Raw genomic sequence first — 20,884 nt, 5'->3', positions numbered from 1 at the left:
CACATGTATTTAGGCAAAGCACACTGTAGATGACCAAGGCATGACCACTGTGGACATGTTCATTTGGTCTGAAGAAGGCAGCCCATCTCATTGGGATCGGTCTCATGTTCAGGCAGAGATGCTGTGCTGGGAAGTTCCCATGAGAATAGAACTTTGTAATTGAGACTACTATAATACAGATTATATGGAGGACTTGAGAGCCCAGTCCTAAAGGCCACCATACACATTAGTGAAAAGTCATCTGAACACAAGAGGGTCAGACAGCTCTTGTCTTTGTATGGGGACCTTCTAACTTTCCTCCGACAAATGATACTGGGGGGAAAGAAGGATTGGGAAAGCTGAAATTCACTGCCCAATCTTTTCATTCTACTCCCGGAGCTGTCTGGCTGCAACTTTCTCTACTCTCTCCAAAAAACACATATGTTCTCGGCTGAAACAGGCATTCATGTGTTTGGTTAAGTCGGAAAAAATAGTCGTCAACGCCCCACAAGTATTGATGCTGTATGGGCACTCAACCGTTCGGGAGGCCAAACAAATGTGTTATATGTTAATTTGTGCATATCCTGTAGATGCTGTCCTATAGATTCTGATCTTCTCAATTGTGTCTTATATTTGTCAGTTGTTTGTGTCTGTTCCAAGCACTCCTTGTTGCTTTTATTGCATCATGTCTCAAGCATAACCTTGATGATTTTGGTATCTGAGCACTGACCTGGACTTGAGTTTTTGGCTGGTACCTGGGCATATCACCCAATATTCCTCAATAAAAAGTGCTAAAATACAACTTGAAGTATCCCTACTTTTCAGAGCCTGTCTGCAGCTCTCATGGAGTGCTAACCAGGTCCATCCTAGACCACACTGATTATTTTCATGAGGAAGATGTGACTATTCTACGCCAGCCGGTTTATTGGGTGGTATGCCTGGGAAGTAATATCACTTGCTTTCTATTGTGTTGCTTACCTATTCCTTACACTATAAAGCACCGTATCTATTCATTGCTTCTTTGTGACCTCAAGATTTCTTTTTTTCTGTAAAAATAACTATATCTCTATCTCTATGAAAAGCTTTGAAGTGAACCCATCACCAGACTTGACACTTCCTAGTCTTGCTTAAATGTATGTTCATGTAGGTTTTGAGATGGGGGGGGGGGGGGTTAGTCATTTTGGTAATCTTATACATGTGCTGAAGAATCTTGCTCTATATACAATGCAAATAGGACTTTTAAGCCTGACGCCATCAGGATTTGTGCAAGTAGATGGGTCAGTGAGAGGTACAACATTAAGCCTAGGCATGGGTTGAAATGAAGAATTTGCATTTTCTTGGGGCAATACTACATTGTGTGGGAGAGGGGTAGTTGCTCACAGGCCACGGTGTCTGAAGGGACCTCATTGTTTGTCTTTGAAGACATCAGTACTCCAGATGTCATTTAATGGTGGAAAGTCCCGGTTGCAAATGTTGCCCCTGTTCTCATCCCATCTCCTGCTCCACATACTTGATTGTTAACTTACAAAGAAGAAGGTAGGAAGTACCAAGTCTGGTAATAGTGACTGGAAATATTGCAAATAGACCAAATGTTTAACAATACAGTACTTACAATATATCTTTGAGTTGATAGGCACATATAATACATTAATCTATATATCTAGAAATGTAATCTACTTTCTGATCAGTGGGGCTCTGCTGACTGATCAGCTGATTGAAGGGGCCGCAACTTCTTCAATGTTTATATCTAAGCATGACCTACTCACATACAGAATGTAAAATGACTTATGTGGCCATTCTGAGTACTGCAGGATTGTTCCATTGAAGTGATTGTGGCCCCTTATATCAGCTGATATTCTTAGGAGAGGCCGTCATTTTTTAAAGACTGAATGATCCCTTTAATTGGTAAGTTATCGTCCTGTAAGAAAATGTTTAGGAATACCCAATCATTGTTTTCTGATGGAACCAATTTCAGGAGCAATGAGTACCGAATTACACTGTTGCATTGGCTAAAATGTCTACAGTACATGGCCAACTGTAGGGTTGAGCGAAGCGATACACTTGAACTATGTTTCGGGTCAAACTTTGCTAAAAGTTGGGTTCACGGTGAACCTGGACCTCAGATGAATTTGGTGGTTCTTCTCTGGCTCAGCTGTTAGGGCTATTGTCTTGCAGTGTTGGGGTACAAGGTTCAAATCTTACAACATCTGCATGGAGTTTGTATGTTCTGCCCAACTTTCATAGTAATCACCTTTATTTATATGGCAGATGCATATTATGCAGCACTTAACATGATTTGATATTTTCTATCCCAGTTGTGGCCCACAATCTATATTCGCCCATTACTATGTTTTTGGAGTGTGGGAGGAAACCCACACAAACACAGGGAGAACATACAAACTGCATGCAAATATTGCCCTTGGTCAGATTTAAATGTAGGAACCCAGCAAGGCAACTGTGCTAACCACTGAGCCACCATGCTGCTTCTTCTTCCTCCTTCTTTTAATAAATGTATGCACTATATTTAATAAGGCCTTAGTCAGACGGGCGTTTTTTCGCGCAATTTGCGCATGCGATTCGCGCATATATAGAACCAATGGTTCGCTATGGTATCGGTCACATGTCCGCTTTTTATTCGGATATGCGAAAAATTATAGGACACGAGGATTCGCAGATCGCGCCTATCTGCGTTCTGCGTTTTATGTGCGCACCAAAATCATTTTTTTCGCCGGCCAGTCTAAGTTTCATGCGCATTTTGATGCGCACGGCGATTTTTCTCTGGTCAGACGGGCGTTTTGCTGCGACGATTAACGCAGCTAGGTGCAGATTTTTCCCGTGATTTTTCGCCTCCGGTCACGCGATTTGCGCATGCGCATGCGACATGCGATGCGCAAATCGCGCGAAAAAACGCCCGTCTGACTAAGGCCTATAGGTGATTATCATGAAGAAGAAACCTATACAAACTCCATATCCCAAACCTAGGTCCCCAAACCCAGTTTGAACTAATTTGGACAGACCCAAACTTTTTTCCAAAAATTGATGAAGCGACCGAACCTAACTTTTCAAAAGTCTGTGAACTAAGTAAATATGACTACTATACAGTGCCGGCCTCTAAGATCTTAGTTCATATATCAAATTCTAACCGTATGTCAGCTACAACCTTTGAGGAGTTTTAGTCCGTCCCTAACTTACCATTAGTTGGTTTAACTTTCCAGAGAATCTAGCATTTCATTTGATTTACTGTAGCATTTTATGGTGATTATTCCAATGAGTTGCTGATTGCACCGAGTCTCTCTATTCTGGCCCGTAGACGGTCCCCTCTCTATAACATCCATAAACCCTGATATGGTACATGGAGAGGGCTGATCCTTGTGATGCAACCCCTTATCAGTGCAGAATTTACACACATTGGTAAACATAGATAAAGACTTTTACGCCCCAAAAGGGTGTAATTTTTTGTGGGCAGGGCCATTGGGAGGGGGTGTGGCCACCTAGACCAACAGCTTTATGTATAATTTTTCAGAAACTGGCATAAATTATACGTCAGGTCGGATCTGGCGTACTTTTTTTTTTAAGGTGCAGGCAAATGCCGAGATGCACCTAATACACGTAAAGGCCTGCACTTCTTCATCTATTAGGGCTCCCTCACATGGGCGATTGTGCAGGCGCAAAATCTATCACGCAAACCACATCTATTAAAACCCATTGACTTCCAAGGGTTCTTTCGCTTGGAACGTTTTTGCAACATGCAGTAATTTGTACGCATTTGTGTACCCAAGCCCCCATAGGACTCTATGGGAGGTGCAAATGGGCACTTGTCCCGAATGCAGATGTGCACTGAACTGCGCAATTTTGCGGTGTTAATCGATAATTGTGCCCTGTGGCAATGTAAACAGACCCGTCAGCGTGAATAAGTCACACCGTGTGATGGAGCCTTCAGGTGCATATTGCGACGTATGCATGCTCTCAGGAGCGTGACGTGTTTGCGCTCTGAATGGGGAGCTATCATGTGCTGTTTGGAGCATAGCCACATTCCTTACTGTACTTTTTTTAGCTGCCGAGCCTGTGCACATCGGTGTGGGACACAAGCGCGCCATGTTTGAACAGGCGGGCCAACCTAATTAATTCCTGGTGTCATCGATTAACCTTGTGAAATGGCGCGGTTCAGTGTGTGATTTTGCTCGGGACAAGTGCGCATTTGCACACCCCATAGACTCCTACAGGGCCTCAGATGTACAAATGCACACAAAAATAGAGAATGTTGAGTATTTTTTTGCACGACTACATTTTGCTCGCAAAAACACTCCATATGAGAAAACCCGCTGGAATCACTGGTTTATATGGACGCAGTTTGCGATTTATAGCTAAGAAAATCATTTTAGCAGAAGAAATGATTCAGAAGAGTGTTGGGGAGAAGACGCGCCGGAGCCCCGACAGTGCTGATAAGTAATGTATAATTTTTTTTACTTTTTGCCAGCAGCTAGGGCTTATTTTCAGGGAAGGGCTTATATTTCAAGCCCTTCCCCGAAAATCCCGGTAGGGGTTTCCTTCATCCTATTGCTTTCAATGGGGCAGCAACAGCTATGGAATGGCATCGCGCTCCTCTGCCACAGCTGATTCTTTCATTCCCGCTGCAGTCCCCTCGTTACTGAACAATGAACAGTGCTGTCACAGTGTTCGGTGATGCGGGGACTCCCCATGGGGATTAATGGAACCCTCCAGGAGTCCCCTCATCTCTGCGAGCACTAAGTGGTCAACAACAGGACATTTAAAAGGTGCTTCTGGCCAGAAGCACCTTTAAAATGCCCTGCTGTAAGCAGCGGGGAAGCTATTCCCTGCGCAGAATTTTCCATTAACTCCTGCTCCCATAGGAGTCAATTGAAACTGCGGCAAAATGTCCAGCTATGTCCTATCTTTTTTAGGTGCGCGCTGTTTTGAGCTGCCAATTCTACGCATATGAACGCTTCTACAGGAACCCATCGGTTCTTTTAGAAGTATGCATTATGCGCGCACAAAACACACGCTCGTCTGACCGAGCCCTAAGGGGCAATGGTACGGCATGTCTCCACATAATGTGTGCCCTAACAGAAAATACAACCAGAGTTGTTTGCTACAAAGGAATGCTGTACTTCTAGCCTGCCCACCAGATAGCTTGCCCTTGAATTTTTGCCGTTGTTTGTGGACAACCAAATACAACCCAAGAACTGAGAATTTTGCTCATTCTACACCTCAATGAACTGAATCCTCGGGCCATTATCCAGTGTTATGTTGCTCCTGAATCACACATTTGGTCAGATGAATGGGCAGTTTATGTTAATATTACGAACTTCCATGAAGCCATCAACAAAATGTCATCAATCCCTTTAACTGGGTCCATACCCAAAGAATTGCATCAAACTGCGACCACGTCAAGGATCACACCAGGATATGTAGCTGGATACTGGTGGAACCTGCAGATCAAGAGACGCCGTTCTATGATATTGTTGCTGAAATTGCTAATCAGTTCCCTTTAATGTAAATGTTGCCTTGTATTTGTGACAAAGTAGTATATTAATGTAGTAGGACACCATTTGCGGATGTGGAGGTATGCTATATTAGAAAAAAACGTGTTTTCTGAATGGGCATATACTACGTACTAATACCCCTTTAATGTGGTTTTCTGGGCAAAATTGATTCATAATGTATCCTCTGCTTAAGTAATCAATAGTTAATCGACATTTAGGATTCCCAGCAATGAGCTGATCGCCCGGCCTGCTTACAGTGCAGAAGGCCAAACATGCATCATAGGCGATGGCGGCGAAATCCCCAAGCTGGCTTAATTCCCATTGAATTTAATGGGAGCTGAAGCTGCTATTACACTTCCATCAGTGTCAGAGGTGGAAGTGCCGGAAATGTAATATCAGTGGGAGTAAATCCAGCTAGGACCTATCCGCTGCCATTCCCTATGATGTACATCCGACAGCTGTGCTGACAGCAGGACGGGCAGTCAGTTCATCACCCGAGATCTGGGTTTGTCAATAGTTTCTACCCGGAAAACATCTTTATGTTTGCCATTTACATAATAGTTTTCTCATGTATAAATATTGGACAATAAAGGGGTTTTCCAGGATTCAAAAATATATTTAATTGCTGTGGAATGCTTTAAAAAAGAGAAAAAAGTCATATAAACCTTCTTCAGCAGCTCCCCGTTTGGCACTGGAGCCCCAGTCTACCGCGCACCGAACCCAGTAGAAGCCATCTGTGGTTAAACACCTTTCATTGTGCGAGATTACACAGCCAATCACAGGCTTCAGTGGTGATTCTGCCAGACTTATGAAGCCTGTCATTGGCTGAGCGGTCACATACACAATGAATGGCGTGTAACTACAGCTGTCTTCTTCCACCTTTGATGCGATGGGGATTGGCTCTCCAGCATTGTACAGGGAGTCACTGAGTTTGGCTTTTTTCTTTCTTTCACAGTATTCTACAGCTATAAAAAACCCTTTAAGACATTTTGGAAAACACTTTAAGACATTTGCTTTAGTTTAGCAAACTTTTTTTCAAATATCCATTCAAAACCATCACCTATTAGCCAGAGCGACTACAAAGAGCGCTGCTCATATTTCGCTATGAAACGCCTAAAATTTACAGTCTGGCTGTTAAGACATATGTGGTTCGCAATAGTTTGTATCGTTACAAGTAAGCATTTGGTTAGTGGAATGAGTGAGTCAGGCATTGTGAATCAAAAATGTTACAGCATTACCCAGAGTCACAAAAAGTGACAAAAAGTAAGTGATTTTGCCAATAAGTTCTGTACATACTGTATATAGCAATGTGTGCTACAGTACAGACAGCAGCAGCTGCATTCCCACTGTATGAGGAGCTCTGCACGCCTGCATGTTTTGCACTTTTGTAATCGCTCTTTATTGCTTGCAGTATAGGCCCAGGAAACAATCAGACTAATTGCATGTTTGTTGTATTTTTCTTGATCCTGTTTTTCAGCTGGATCCTGGGAAATCCTTACCTTCTCCGAATGACCTGAAGAGAAAAATTCTTATTAAAAACAAGCGTCTGAAGGCTGAAGTGGAAAAAAGTATGTGTTCTTATATACCGGGGGTGCACTACCTCTTCCAAATTTGAAGGCTACAGTTTCATATTCAACCATTCCTAAGGACCACAAAAAAATACTTAATAGGGTATTACCATTGGAGACAGTTATGGCATGTTAGAAGCACTATATATGCTATAAATGATTGATAGGTGGAAGTCCTGGAAGTAGAATCTGCTCCTTTATGGAGAATGGGGTCCCCTTCACGTAATCAGCACTTCAAAAAAGTGGAGGCCTTTCTGCGTCTGCATTGTAGATGATGGCTGTTCTGATAACAGCCCAGCATTTCATAACTCCCATAAACTACAATGGAAGTAGTCAGAAGCATAGACGGCCACCTCTGAAGGCCCTTTTGCATGCAATGATTTTTTTTTGCATAAACTTACAAGTACAGATAATGCCTTGAACTCATCTCTGTTTCCTTTATTAGCTAAAGTAAACTCAGTAGCTGTTTGCTTAGGTGGATGTGTGTTTATGCGAGGGATTATCTGGCTAGCAGGATTCCATTGCCTTCTACCAGCAAAGTAAACAATGTACTCATTGTGTATGCAAGGCATCATTTACTCCCTTTAAGTCAGCAAGCTGCTCAAAAGACGGAACAATTCCCATTCAAAACCAGCCATAAACGACAAGTGAACGAACAATGCACAACTGCCCGCATTTACATGTAACAATTATCACGCAAATGTGGTCGTTTGATAGAATTTTGAGCAATAATCGTTGCATGTAAATGGGCCTTAACTCATATACTTCTTTCTGGACTGGCCAACAGGGGTCAAGGTACCCTATTCTCCTGATATATGAGGGATCCAGAGATTGCTACACAGTGCACCATTTGTACACCATTTGTACTTGCCTGTCTCTACTGTGTGACACTTCTCTCTCAGATGGAGACTACATAGATAGAAAATCATGTCTGTGACCATATGGTTGGGAGCCACACAGAATAGCAACATGGTCCGTATGTGACCTCTGGCCCCTAGGATGTGCATCCCTGATATATACTGTACTTCTGTGATTCTTATTATGTCACTCTTTCCATTGCATCCATTGTATGGATGGAAGTGACAGAAGTAGCTCATTTTCTGTTGGAAAATATGTAATCCCCATTCAAGCCTACAGTAGCTTCAACTTTGCACATTTTAATAGACTGAGTATAGTTCCCTAATATACTGTATTGTAATTAGTCAAATCACTAACCGGAGTGATCTGAGCGTACTGTGGGTTATCCCCAGGGAAATCAAATGTCTTGTGGTTGTTCTTAGCGCCCATCAGCTCGACTATTATGCGTTCAGATTGCATCTGTAATTCTGCTAATGACTGTATATTCGGGAATTGCACATAATGAAACTGCCCCTTATGTTAGCCAAGGTAACCCAAACTAAAGGTGGACAATAATTCATTGCACATTTACAAAACATCTAAAAAAAACTGTAGAAAGAAAAATACTTAAAATCTAGATATAAGAAGCGTTTCTGTTACTGCATACTAATGTATGATCATTAGAGTTGAGCGAACATGCTCGTCCGAGCGTGATGCTCCTTTAAATATTAGCATACTCGATGGTGCTCGTTACTCGAGCGAGTACCACGCCGTGTTCGACCCCTCCCCGTTTTGACCCCTCCCCGCATTACCACTTCCTTCTGTGACGTGCCAGCATGCGCACGTACACAGCAGTATGGGGCTGCTGGCGGGAGGGGGAGAGAGAGAGAGAGAGAGAGAGAGGGGCAAAAAAAGCACAGCACCCGGCGGGTCAAATACAAAAATGCTCAAGTCTCCCATTGACTTCAATGGTGTTCGTTATTCGTGTAGAGCTCTCGGTTATTACGAAAAGCTCGACTCGAATACCGAGGACCCGAGCATTTTGGTGCTCGCTCATCTCTGATGATCATGTAAAATATAGACTAGAAGTGCTTGTAGGGTTTACAAATAACGATTTTCAAATACCCTATTAGGGAATTCTGAAGTATTAGGTGAGGATCCCCGCATTCAGGACTTTTATTAGCCAGAGACAAGAGCAGCTACAAAGATTGCCTTCTGTTGTGGAGGACCCAACATGGTCTGCGTTACACACACAACCCAATGAGTTCAAATGAAACTGTATAAGGGTGCGTTCAGCTCCGTATACAGCGGCTGTCAGCTGTCATACACAGCAGCCAGAATGAGAGAGAACTGCAATCACAGCCGAAATTACTTTAAATGCTGTAGTCAGTGCTGACCGCAGTATTTTACTGCCTTGACAGAGGTAAGGGGCTTCCTTCTTTCCACTAAGTGGCCCTCGTGGAGTGCTGTTTATTCGTCATGAAAGCCAGAGGCCTTGTAAAGTCTCTCAGGACTGTCATGGAGTTCAGTATGTTAAGCTCTGCCTGGGGCAGGGCTTAATAGAATGCAGTCAGCTATTCAATATACTGCAATGCAAAAGTATTGCAGTTTTTTGTGAAAGCAAACAGACAATCGTAAGTTCAAGTCTCCTATGGGGATTAAAGAAAAATCAGAAATAAGTGTAATTATTAAAAGTGAAACAAAAACCTTTTCCCGGCATAAGCATAAAAAATGAGCCCTATAAAAAAACGAACATAATTTGTATTCCGGCACCTGTAAAAATCTGATCTATAAAAAATATAGCATTATTCATTCAACATGGTGAATACCATCAGAAAAAAGATATGCAATGCCAGAATTGTGCTTTTTAATCATAGTGACTTAAAAATTAAATAGAAAGTGATAGGAGTTGGAACTAGGACTCGCCCTGCAAAAAGCAAGAGCTCACACCGCTCCATTAATGGAAAGATAAGGAGGAAGATTAGCTTCTCAGAAAATAATGACAAAAACACATGTTTATTAACAGTACAAGATAAAAACAAAATACTAATTCGGCATCACCATAATCATTCTGCCCCATGTAATAAGTTTACCTTGTCACTTTTCCCTAAAAACATGGAGAATAAGAAACACTGAATCTAGACAAAACTGTAAAAAATGCTTTTGGGTTCTACTAGCATAATCTTCTACATTGTATAAAAGTACCTTTACACAGGGCGACAATCACCTGAATTATCACTGGAAACAGCTAACTAAAGGAGAAGATGCTCACTTGTTTGAGTCGCTTGATTTTTAGCAGAATTAAGAGGGTGTAAACAGGCAGTGGTTCAACTATGAACGACTGCCTGTTTACTGTGAATGGAGGCGGGCGAACTGAGGAGATCTCCGGCCCACTCTTCATTCACAGAGTGACTATTGCTCCTCTCGGAGACAATTGCAAACCCCTATATATTTTAAAGTGACCCTCCAACCTCCGTACAAAGTTCTGTCCCGGGATAGACGTGGAGGAGGTAGGGGGAAGGGAAAATATTGCTTGCAGTTGCTCGGCCGAAAACAAGCCCCAAAGTTAGCAGATGGAACAGGCGACAGTGAAGAACAACTGCAGGTAATATAACTCCTTGATGTCCCAGAACAGAATTTTGTCCCTAAACCGGAGGGTTGCTTTTAGTTTTGCTTCTCATTTATCGAGGTTTCACATTGCATTTAAAATCAGATTTCATTTCCAGTACATATCAGTAATATCCTGTATGCACTCCTTGCTATATTACCAAAGGGCCAAACATAATTGTTATCTCTGTTGACAGAACAACTGGAGGCTTTGAAGAGCATGATGGAGGCTGGGGAGACCGTGGCACCTGTCAGTATCCTTGAAGACGACATTGAAGAAGAAATTGAAAATGGTATTTATGCCTAAATAGATTGTGTGAGAAGTGCCTTTTTTAATCATTTTTGTGCCACCATTTTTACAACTTCTCTCTATTGGGATCGAATATTAATAAATTAGCAATTTACATAATTCTAGAAATACAGTATTCATGAAAGTGGAAACCGAAACCCAGGACATCCCAGATTAATAAGAGCTAGTTTGATGGACAACCTTAAAGGGGTTGTCTCGTGAAAGCAAGTGGGGGTATACACTTCTGTATGGCCATATTAATGCACTTTGTAAAATACATTCTGCATTAAATATGAGCCATACAGAAGTTATTCACTTACCTGCTCCGTTGCTAGCGTCCCCGTCGCCATGGATCCGTCTAAATTTGCTGTCTTCTGGCGTTTTTAGACGCGCTTGCGCAATCCGGTCTTCTCCCTGGTGAATGGGGCCGCTCGTGCCGGAGAGCTGGTCCTCGTAGCTCCGCCCCGTCACGTGTGCCGATTCCAGCCAATCAGGAGGCTGGAATCGGCAATGGACCGCACAGAGCCCACGGTGCACCGTGGGAGAAGACCCGCGGTGCATCGTGGGTGAAGATCCCGGCGGCCATCTTGGTAAAGGAAGAAAGAAGTCGCCGCAGCGCGGGGATTCGGGTAAGTAATAAACTTTTTTTTTTTTTTTTTTTTTTAACCCATCCCTTGGGTTTGTCTTGCGCCAAACGGGGGGCCTACTGAATAAAAAAAAAAACCGTTTTGACGTGAGACAACCCCTTTAAGGACGGGCAGATCATGACAAGCTTTTCTGAAATCCCACACATTTTCTAGTCACAAATATGGATCCGCGCCACCACACAAATGAACCGAAGTAAGGGGGATTTTTACTCACCTGGTGCACAGCGGGATTCTTCGTGAACGCAAAGAACCCGCTTGCACCGATGATCCCCGTTTGCCTGTAGAAATAAAGATGTTCCTTCTTGCAGAAAAAAGATCCCCAGTGATCCTTAAAGGAGATGCAGCAGTAGGAAAAAACCCCAGTGGGTGATAACACCTTGCAATGGGGAAAATACAATCTGTAGAAGACAAAAAATCCTCCTGCGCTCTTTGTTTGGGGCTTTTTTGCAATCCGAAATAGGGACTTCCAAATCACCAAAATATACAGTCAAGTATATTTTATTTATACAAAAAAGACTATAACAGTCTTGCAACGCGTTTCGACGCTATTCAGAGCGTCTTTTTCAAGCATGACATAACACAATCTTAGTTGCTTTATATAGAGTCACTTACTTTTCCTCCATGTGCGGAGTCCGGGGCTCGTGGCATGGGACGCCGGTCTCGTCGCTGCTGACGTAACCATTCAAGCGACGGCCGTTTTGATATGACGGCTCTAGTGAATGAAGTTACGCTATTGGCGTGGCTACGTTAAAAACTTACGTAGTTTGCGTAACTCCGTCCCTATGCGCTGGGCTCCGGACTCCGATAGGAGAGCATACATTTATAATTCCGCTGTCTGCGGTTTTACCTTCTAGACAATAAGAATAGGATTACATCACAACAATATTCTTGATTATGTATAAAACATATTTTTTTTAAAAAAACATTAATTTAAAATAACATCTATATATATATATATAAATATTTTATCTCTATTTTTTAAAAACTAATCACAGAGAAGGGGAGTATGGTTTTTTTATGGGTCTACATTTGATCATCTTACGAGGGTACCTATGAATTAATATAAAAAACAATCCTAAAATGATATCAAATAACATATAATTGATTTTTATATACTAAAAAAGACCAAAAGAGTATATATATGTACAAAATATAAAAATAGAAAAACCCAAAAGTTATTTTTTATTCATAAAATGTAAATAAATATTATTAAATATTGCTATTTTTTTTAAATAATTTTTTTATATTTTTTCTAAAAAATATTTTTAAAGATGACAGAATTTCCTTTTATAGGCGTTTTATAGATGATATTTTATTTATCTGGGAAGGGACCCCGGAAGATCTTAAAAATTAATGAGAATAATTTCAATTTAAAATTCGAATGTAACATAAATAAAACCGAAATAGTGTTTTTAGATTTGGTTCTAATGGCTAAAGAAGGCAAAATACAGACGCGTACTCATTTTAAACCTACTGACTGTAACACCTTTTTAAATTTTTCTAGCTGCCACAAAAAAGAGTGGAAAACAAATATCCCTTTTAGTCAGTTTAGAAGAATACGCAGGAATTGTTCCACTATAGACCTATATGCCTCTCAAGCAAAAATTCTAAAGGAACGTTTCAAAAATAGAGGTTACCCACCCCAGCTCATCGAAGCCGCCTATAATAAAGCCTATAGTGATCCTTTTTGTGCAGAAAAAACTCAGAAAGAAAATAAATTAGATGTCCAAAAAAACATTCTATTTATCACTAAGTATAACTCACAATGTAATATGATCGAAAAAATTATGAAGAAAAATTGGGAAATTTTGATGAAAGACCCCATACTTTATAAAGCAATCCAAAATAAACCAAAAATAGTGTACCGTAGAAATAAAACCCTACAAAATACATTAGCCCCTTCGAACCCTTTAAAAAAATTCCAAGAAGAAATGTACGAGAAACCGAAAATAGTAGGAGTATACAAATGCGGAAGAAAACGTTGTAAATGTTGCGACAATATTGTACAAGGAAGAAAAGAGGTCTATTGTAATAGAGAGAAGAAAAATATAAAAATAGACCAATTTCTGAATTGTTGTTCCCGTTTTGTAATTTATTTGATTGAATGCTCATGTGGACTACAATATATTGGTCGCACTACAAACACGTTAAGTTCCAGACTAAATCAGCATCGATTTAATATTTCTAAAGGGTATATGAAACACAGTGTTTCAAAACATTTTGCGTTAAAACATCAAAAAAATCCAAATAATTTACGCATTACACCTTTGGAATATATCCGCACACACTCCTTCTCGAAATTAAGAGCCAGAGAAATGTTCTGGATCTATAGGATGGATTCATTAATACCTGTAGGGCTAAATGAAGTATTAGAAAAAATATAAAAAAATTATTTAAAAAAAATAGCAATATTTAATAATATTTATTTACATTTTATGAATAAAAAATAACTTTTGGGTTTTTCTATTTTTATATTTTGTACATATATATACTCTTTTGGTCTTTTTTAGTATATAAAAATAAATTGTATGTTATTTGATATCATTTTAGGATTGTTTTTTATATTAATTCATAGGTACCCTCGTAAGATGATCAAATGTAGACCCATAAAAAAACCATACTCCCCTTCTCTGTGATTAGTTTTTAAAAAATAGAGATAAAATATTTATATATATATATAGATGTTATTTTAAATTAATGTTTTTTTAAAAAAAATATGTTTTATACATAATCAAGAATATTGTTGTGATGTAATCCTATTCTTATTGTCTAGAAGGTAAAACCGCAGACAGCGGAATTATAAATGTATGCTCTCCTATCGGAGTCCGGAGCCCAGCGCATAGGGACGGAGTTACGCAAACTACGTAAGTTTTTAACGTAGCCACGCCAATAGCGTAACTTCATTCACTAGAGCCGTCATATCAAAACGGCCGTCGCTTGAATGGTTACGTCAGCAGCGACGAGACCGGCGTCCCATGCCACGAGCCCCGGACTCCGCACATGGAGGAAAAGTAAGTGACTCTATATAAAGCAACTAAGATTGTGTTATGTCATGCTTGAAAAAGACGCTCTGAATAGCGTCGAAACGCGTTGCAAGACTGTTATAGTCTTTTTTGTATAAATAAAATATACTTGACTGTATATTTTGGTGATTTGGAAGTCCCTATTTCGGATTGCAAAAAAGCCCCAAACAAAGAGCGCAGGAGGATTTTTTTCTTGTCTTCTACACATTTTCTAGTATGATTCCACTTCTGACAGGGGAAGTACGTTTAGCTTCACTGCTCATGTACCAGATGTGGGGCACAGGGGATTCAGACTGACTTGTGATGACATGCCCTATCCTCAGGGGTGGATATGAAGCCAGGCTGGGCGGGATTAGGGCATGTGTTCCCAAGTGTCTCCTCCTCTTTGACTGCAAAAAGGTAAGTAGCATCTAGGATCAACAAGACCTAATAAGATCACTTTTAGAAAGCGCAGAAGTCGAACAGTCAAGTAATGGTGTTTGTTCGGAGAGCAAAAAGCTGTAGACAGGTTCACATTAACTTGGGTTTTCACATATGCATCCGATGTATAAGAATATTCTTCATCTTCATTTTTTTCATAATGCATATTAAAAATCACTGGTTTATGGCCAGAAAGATATATTAACGTCATGTCTTTGTTCTTCCATCTCAGCGGATCAGGAGGAAGAAGCTCACCCTGAATACAAGTTTGGCAGTGAGCTCTCAGCCGATGACCTGAGCCAAAAAGAGGCCGTGTCGAATAGTGTAAAAAAGGTAGCGTTCATTTTTCTTCTGCTCCGAATTCTTTTTGCATTACAGTATAATTAGACATGGTTATTGCTGGGTAGCACATTTTTGAAACCTATCATATTGTATTACGTGAGGGCTATATGGGGAATTAGGATGAGTACTAGTTCCAGTTCCCCTCTTACACACAGTAGTGTTACCTGTCCTAAAGGTTTCCACATTGCTACATGGGCTACATAGTGTTCTGTCCAAGATAGTGGCTAATGATGCTTACAGGAGTTATTCAACTTTTCAATACTGGTGGATAGGCCATCAATATCTGATCGTGGGGTCTGCCGCTTGTCGATTGAAGAGGAGTCAATGGGACAAGCTAGTAACACTCAGAACGGCCACTACAAATAATATGGTGTTCTGAGTACAAACAGGTTTGTTCTCGGATGTAAACATTGAAGAGACTGCGACTCTTGGTCCTTTTTGTCAACTGATAGTTGGGGGTCCCGAGCAACGAACCCCAACTTATCACGTATTAATAGCCTATCGTAAAGATAGGCCATTAATTTTAAAAGGTCGGATAACCCCTTTAAAGAATTATTCCCATTTTATAAAGTGGCTGCATATTGCTAGGAATGTCTGAGCTCTGGGACCCCAATGATCTTGAGATTGAAGCCGTCTTTGCTCTGCACCCCCTTTACTCAGCACAGTGGCACTGCCTACCCCTGGCTGTGCAGGGAACTGCAGCATAGCACCATTCAGTTGATTATGGCCACGCTGTAGCTCTCTGCATTTTTTGCCGTTATACAATGTCGCCATCTGCTGGCTAAAGTCAGTAACTACATGCTGGGCCTTGTTGGAGAGCCGCGGGCAGCAGAGCATTATAAGTATACCCTATCTTCCGACATTGGAGCTCTACAGATCCTAATGATTATGTCGGAAGACGTCCCACAGCGCACCTGAGGGGGTTTTAATGCCCTGAGAGGTTAACCTTCAGCAATCATAAAGTGATATTTCCTAGTGATATGCCATCACCTTATAAGAGGGCAATACCCCTATTGGACCTCATATACTGGTTATTTATCAAGTCCTCTCTGTTTTCTAAAGCTGTACTTACACAGCAGCTTGCAGTATAAATCTGACCGTTCCTCAATCGATTTACCTGTGATTTTGCTGCCTGCCCGATGCATTTTTGCATTTAGAAGGCGCTATTTGCATCAGATTTCATTCTGTTTTTCAAACGTGGGGGAAAAAATCGCAAACAGTTCTAAAATGCTAGAAAAATGCATTGCTTAATCACGGACCGGTCGGACATCTCTAAAGCAGACTTGTGGTTTTTTTCTTTAGGTTGTTGAGGATCCCGAACAAGAAAACAATAACAAAAAGGTGAGAATAAAAGAAGTATCAGGAAGCATCCGAAGAGCCCCGAGGCTGCAGCTCTGGGGTTTATTGACTTTTAGGATTTTTCATTATTTATTTATTTTTTTAACCCCTTAAAGGGGTTGTCCCGCGGCAGCAAGTGGGGTCATACACTTCTGTATGGCCATATTAATGCACTTTGTAATATACATCGTGCATTAAATATGAGCCATACAGAAGTTATTCACTTACCTGCTCCGTTGCTAGCGTCCCCGTCGCCATGGATCCATCTCAATTCGCTGTCTTCTAGCGTTTTTAGAAGCGCTTGCGCAGTCCGGTCTTCTGCCTTGTGAATGGGGCCGCTCGTGCCGGAGAGCTGGTCACCGCGTCATCGTAGCTCCGCCCCGTCACGTGTGCCGATTCCAGCCAATCAGGAGGCTGGAATCGGCAGTGGAACGCACAGAGCCCATGGTGCACCATGGGAGAAGACCCGCGGTGCACCATGGGAGAAGACCCGCGGTGCATCGGGGGTGAAGATCCTGGTGGCCATCTTGGAGAAGGAAGAAAGAAGTCGTCGCAGAGCGGGGATTCGGGTAAGTAATATATATATTTTATTTTATTTATTTTTTTTTTTTTAACCCATCCTTTGGGTTTGTCTCGCGCCGAACGGGGGGCCTATTGAAAAAAAAAAAAACGTTTCGGCGCGAGACAACCCCTTTAAGGACCAGGCTGTTTTGTACCTTAAGGACCAGACACTTTTTTTTGGATTTTACTGGTTTTACTGCTCTATTTTTTTTTTCCTTTAGCTACCAAAATTATTTTTGCTGCGTTTTTTTTCTCGTGACATATAGGACTATTTTTTTTATATCGTTTTCACTGACTTTTTTTTCCCGTTTTTTTAGTTTTATTGGGGTAAAAAGCTTAAAAAATGATTTTTTATAACATTTATAGTTTTTTTTAATTCTTTTTATATTTATACTAAAATAAAGTATGGGAACGGGTTCCTCTATTTGTTTCGGACGTTTTGATATATAGTATGTATGGTTTTGGTTTACAGGGCGCATACGGCGGTGGTTTTTGTTCGCGTCTGCTTTGTGTTATTCTCTTTCTTATGTATATATTGTTGTTTTATTCTGTAATTTTATTTTGCTTATTTATGTAATTGTGCTTTTTACTGTCTGTGTCCCCCATGACGTCATATAAGACCTCTGGGGGACATTCACATTTTTTTTTCTTTATTTGGCACTTTCCCACTGTAGCTGAGGCATCCATAGGAGCCCCAGTTACAGGGGAAAGCAACCCCTGTAGTGACATTAGTCACTTACAGAGCTGCCAGGGTCTAGTCTGACCCTCCAGCTCTGCAGTAGCAGGGAATCCCAGGAGGTCACATGACCCCCCTTGGGCTCCCGTAGTGAAAGTGCATGTTACTTTCACTTTCCCCACACAGTGCTTATTGAGCACTGTGTATCAGGGAAGCAGAAGGCAGAAAGGGTTAAAAACCCCTCCTGCCTTCTGCTCCGGGTTATCAGCTGTCACTAACAGCTGATAACCCATTCCTTCCTCTGATTGATTGCAGAGCCAGGAGACTTAAAGCACCGCCGTAATTTTACTATCGGCGGTGCTCTAAGCCCAGAACCAGCCGCCGTAAATTTACAGTGGCTGGTCCTAAACGGGTTAAATACTAAAAACTAGCCACCCAGATGATGAGCTGGATGCTGCAGGTTCAACTCTTGGAAGGTCCGGAAAGTTTTTAATGGCAGACTTTTTCTTTCTGGGTCGAGTAGCTCAGCGTGCTACATTGTTCTGTCAAGGGCACAAAGAGGAGCTGAAGGGCAAACAGTTCTAAAATGTACAATGTATTCAGAGCTAAACCTAGCACAGGGTATAGAGCAGATGGGTAGAACATTCATTCATCACAAGGCTGCATGCAGATGAGCGTCTATTCAATCTATATGCAGTCTGTGCTTTGTGAACCTTAATACAGAGCTAATGTCCCTTTATGAATCTATGGACATGGACATGCTTTGTCTGTGTTTGATGAACATACACCCATTGAAGTCTATGGAAAGTGATTAAACTACATATCACATCAGTATTTGCCTCCCTATTTGGAATCAGTCGTATTATTTTCTGTTAGGCAAAAAGCGGCTGTAATAGGCTATAAAACATCTATAATAGGTCCATATTACGGATCCATATTGTGTTACAATACACTCGTGTGAAGCTGGACTAAACTTTTCAACTTTCAGCCTGCTTATGACTACCAGAAATGGCAATGGAACCTAACAACCAATGCATTGTCTATGTTCCTAGTCCCTATATACCTCTGAATCACACCACACTGCCCTGTTGTATGGGACTCCAATTACTTAAGACCCATGACCAACCGCCTGTGTACTGTGAATGGAGGAGGCGGCTGGAAGCATCTCCAGCCTGATCCGCCTTCATTCACTGAGTGATGATCATTCTGCTGCATCCAACAATCGTCCCTTGTAAAAGGGTGCTTACTAGAGATGAGCGAGCACGCTCGGATAAGGCAGTTACTCGAGCGAGCATCGCTCTTCTCAAGTAACTGCATTCAGGGGGGTGATGGGAGTGAGCAGGGGGGAGAGAGAGATCTCTCTCACTCTCTCCCCCGCTCCCCCCGAGCCTGCTCGGACGATATTGCAGTTACTTGAGAAGAGCGATGCTCGCTCGAGTAACTGCCTTATCCGAGCGTGCTCGCTCATCTCTAGTGCTTACTCTTTGCTGGATTACCAGTGCTTCAAGTTACGGCCTTGTTCACACAGGCGATTTTACGTGGCTACGATAAAACATCATTCAATAATCGTGACCATGTGAAGCATCGGATTCCAATGCATTAATTTACATGGGTGAGTTTTGGGTGCGCGAAAAAATCGCACCATCAAATCACCGAACGTTTCCAGTTGCCGATTTTTCACACTGCGTGAAGAGATAGGTCTTGACTAGAGATGAGCGAGCGTATTCGGAAAAGCACTACTCGCTCGAGTAATTTGCTTTATCCGAGTATCGCTGTGCTCGTCCCTGAAGATTCGGGTGCCGGCACGGAGCGGGGAGCTGCAGGGGAGAGTGGGGAGGAACGGAGGGGAGATCTTTCTCTCCCTCTCTCCCGCCCGCTCTCCCCTGCTCCCCGCTGCGACTCACCTGTCAGTCGCAGCGGCACCCGAATCTTCAGGGACGAGCACAGTGATACTCGGATAAAGCACATTACTCGAGCAAGTAGTGCTTTTCCGAGTACGCTCGCTCATCTCTAGTCTTGACCTATCTTTTAATGAAAACCTCTGGAGGCTCCCATAGACTACTATGGCAGCTGAGAAAAAAGGTAGAGGGAGGGAGTTTACCTGCGTCCAACACCTGGAAACGAAGACAGCTGGCTCTATTCAGGCATTAAAAGTCATTCCCAGGATTTCTGCCAACCAACGGGATTCCGCACTGCAGCGTATTTTTCACGTGATACGCCCATGTGACTGGACGAGAAAACGCAAAGTAATCTCGGGACTTGATCGCGGCTGTTCTTCATCAATGCGATTTTCAGCCACGATGTGGCCGGTGTACGATCGCAACGCTCGTGTGAATGAGGCCTTAGGTTGTAAGCTTATGACCCAAGACAACACTTTCCACTCCCCTCCTTTAGCAATATCAGTGTTGTCAGAGGTACGTTGTTAGGATACAAATCAGATACCTACCTACCAACACAGACGTGTAGCTCCCATTCTTCAAGCTATTTAGGATGTAGGGGATAATAACTTAGATGTCCTTGGATACAAACTGCGCTGACAGAAGCCGGAGCAGGAATGGCTATCATGGCTTATTGTAATGACCTATGACATTAAACTCAAGCTCAGACCTTTTACATTTGGTCTACAGTATAAGGCCGCCTGCTCAGAGCTGGATCCCACATGCGGGAGCCTGCAGCGGAATGCGGCCCTGGCAGTAGTGGCGTCCGCGTGTACCTGTCATTTTTCCTCTTCATCTGTTCTGAGGATGGACCTGGCGGCTCACAGTCGGACATGCACAGTACAGTTTTTTGGTTTTTTTCCCCTATGCCGTCGTTAGGCAATGATGCGGAATCCGCGACCTGTCCGAAATTTTAATTGCAAACGGGCTGCGGGTCGGATGGCTTCCATTGACTTCAGTGGAAGCTGTCCGCGCAAAAATGGAGCATGCTGCGATTTTTCCTCCGCAAGTGGAAAATGCAATTGTGCATGAAGAATCGATTTCCCCTAGCATGCTATAGACAGTATGTGCTGCGGATTCGCAGTGCGGATGCCTGCCGCGGATTCTGCAACAAAATTCCACCGTGTGCAGGCGGCCCAAGTTACAGATATCTACT

The 20,884-nt window shown here is 42.1% G+C and overlaps 1 protein-coding gene across 4 annotated transcripts in view; it reads left to right on the top strand.

Moving 5' to 3' along the window:
* Positions 1–20,884, top strand: part of PLCB4 (phospholipase C beta 4) — a 306,829-nt gene that overhangs the window by 217,518 nt on the left and 68,427 nt on the right. For all 4 annotated transcript variants that reach the window (XM_066595660.1, XM_066595661.1, XM_066595658.1 and 1 more), the window contains 4 exons: positions 6,961–7,051; positions 10,693–10,788; positions 15,107–15,207; positions 16,519–16,557. In XM_066595660.1, coding sequence (XP_066451757.1) covers positions 6,961–7,051; positions 10,693–10,788; positions 15,107–15,207; positions 16,519–16,557 — 327 coding nt within the window. The remainder of the gene's footprint in view (positions 1–6,960; positions 7,052–10,692; positions 10,789–15,106; positions 15,208–16,518; positions 16,558–20,884) is intronic.

The sequence above is a fragment of the Eleutherodactylus coqui genome, chromosome 3, assembly GCF_035609145.1.
Source record: "Eleutherodactylus coqui strain aEleCoq1 chromosome 3, aEleCoq1.hap1, whole genome shotgun sequence".
Lineage (NCBI taxonomy): Eukaryota > Metazoa > Chordata > Amphibia > Anura > Eleutherodactylidae > Eleutherodactylus > Eleutherodactylus coqui.
The sequence above is the reverse complement of the archived record's forward strand: the minus strand, read 5'-3'. Positions and strand labels throughout refer to the sequence as shown.